The sequence below is a fragment of the Cariama cristata genome, unplaced genomic scaffold (assembly GCF_000690535.1).
Source record: "Cariama cristata isolate BGI_N322 unplaced genomic scaffold, ASM69053v1 scaffold8930, whole genome shotgun sequence".
In the NCBI taxonomy this organism is placed as follows: Eukaryota; Metazoa; Chordata; class Aves; order Cariamiformes; family Cariamidae; genus Cariama; species Cariama cristata.
The window spans coordinates 66-1,036 of record NW_009595223.1 but is presented as its reverse complement, the minus strand read 5'-3'; the positions used below and the strand labels follow the sequence as shown (position 1 = coordinate 1,036).

Below are 971 nucleotides of genomic sequence, written 5' to 3'. Positions count from 1 at the left end.
TACCCCATAAACAAATCAAACTAACCTAATATACAGAATAATTCTGTACACAAGTTACAGCTATGTACCTGCCTCACAGCAATTACCAACAGCAGCATTGCAACTGCCAGTCTGCAAAATTCTACTGAATTGATAGTAAACACTAAGCGATTAGATGTGAAAGGGGGAGCGCAGGAAGGGTGGTTGCATCCAGTAACAGCTCTTCCTTCGGCGTCCATAATAAAACTTCCTAGATCTTTCTACAGAACAGTACGCACTACCAGTGTACAAACTGATATATTACCAGAGTTATCTGTAACAATCTTTTCTTTATCCTGAGAATGCACCAGTGCCACTTCTACAAAGCCACCGCTACAGGGAAATGGAAAACAAAGATCTAAGACTATGTTTTCCCACCTCCTACAGGGAGAGTACAGTCCTACCGTAACGAGATCACTGCACTTACATCCAGAACAGTGAGCGCAGGCAGCAGTTTGACATCCTCTGAAAGACACTGCAGTTTGTTTGAGGCGAGTATCAGCTTAGTCAGATCTGTTTGCTCCCACCAGCGATCCGCAGCACCGAAAGAGAGATTTTGATGAGCTTCCTCCGGAGTATCCAAGTTTATCCGCCACACATGTTGAGGCACTACACACACAAACATACATGCATCAGCTAAAGTCTTGAGCTATTTACTCTCAGACTTCCACTGTCATAATGGTTTTCATATATATGCACACACATATAGTTAAATGTATTTCTAGAGACATTTTTCCAGAGCCGACAATAACAAGCTGATGCAAATCTGCCAGCAACAGCCAACAGCTCGTTGATGTGCAAACAGACGGCAGGAAATATTTATCATTGTTGCTGCCTCTGTGTCTCTCCTGACCTGCCCGGATGGCATCGCCAAGCACAAACCCACGGCACAAGGGGAACACCAAGCCCGCAGAATGGGCCGGCAAGCCCCTGCAAACACAGGGCCCGTTCCC

The 971-nt window shown here is 45.4% G+C and overlaps 1 protein-coding gene across 1 annotated transcript in view; it reads right to left on the bottom strand.

Annotated features, from left to right (window-relative positions):
- LRRC40 (leucine rich repeat containing 40) overlaps positions 1 to 627 on the bottom strand; it is a gene marked incomplete at both ends in the record, with an annotated part of 17,624 nt that extends 16,997 nt beyond the window's left edge. The window contains one exon of the mRNA XM_009701238.1: positions 446 to 627. Coding sequence (XP_009699540.1) covers positions 446 to 627 — 182 coding nt within the window. The remainder of the gene's footprint in view (positions 1 to 445) is intronic.
- Positions 628 to 971: the final 344 nt, after the last annotated feature.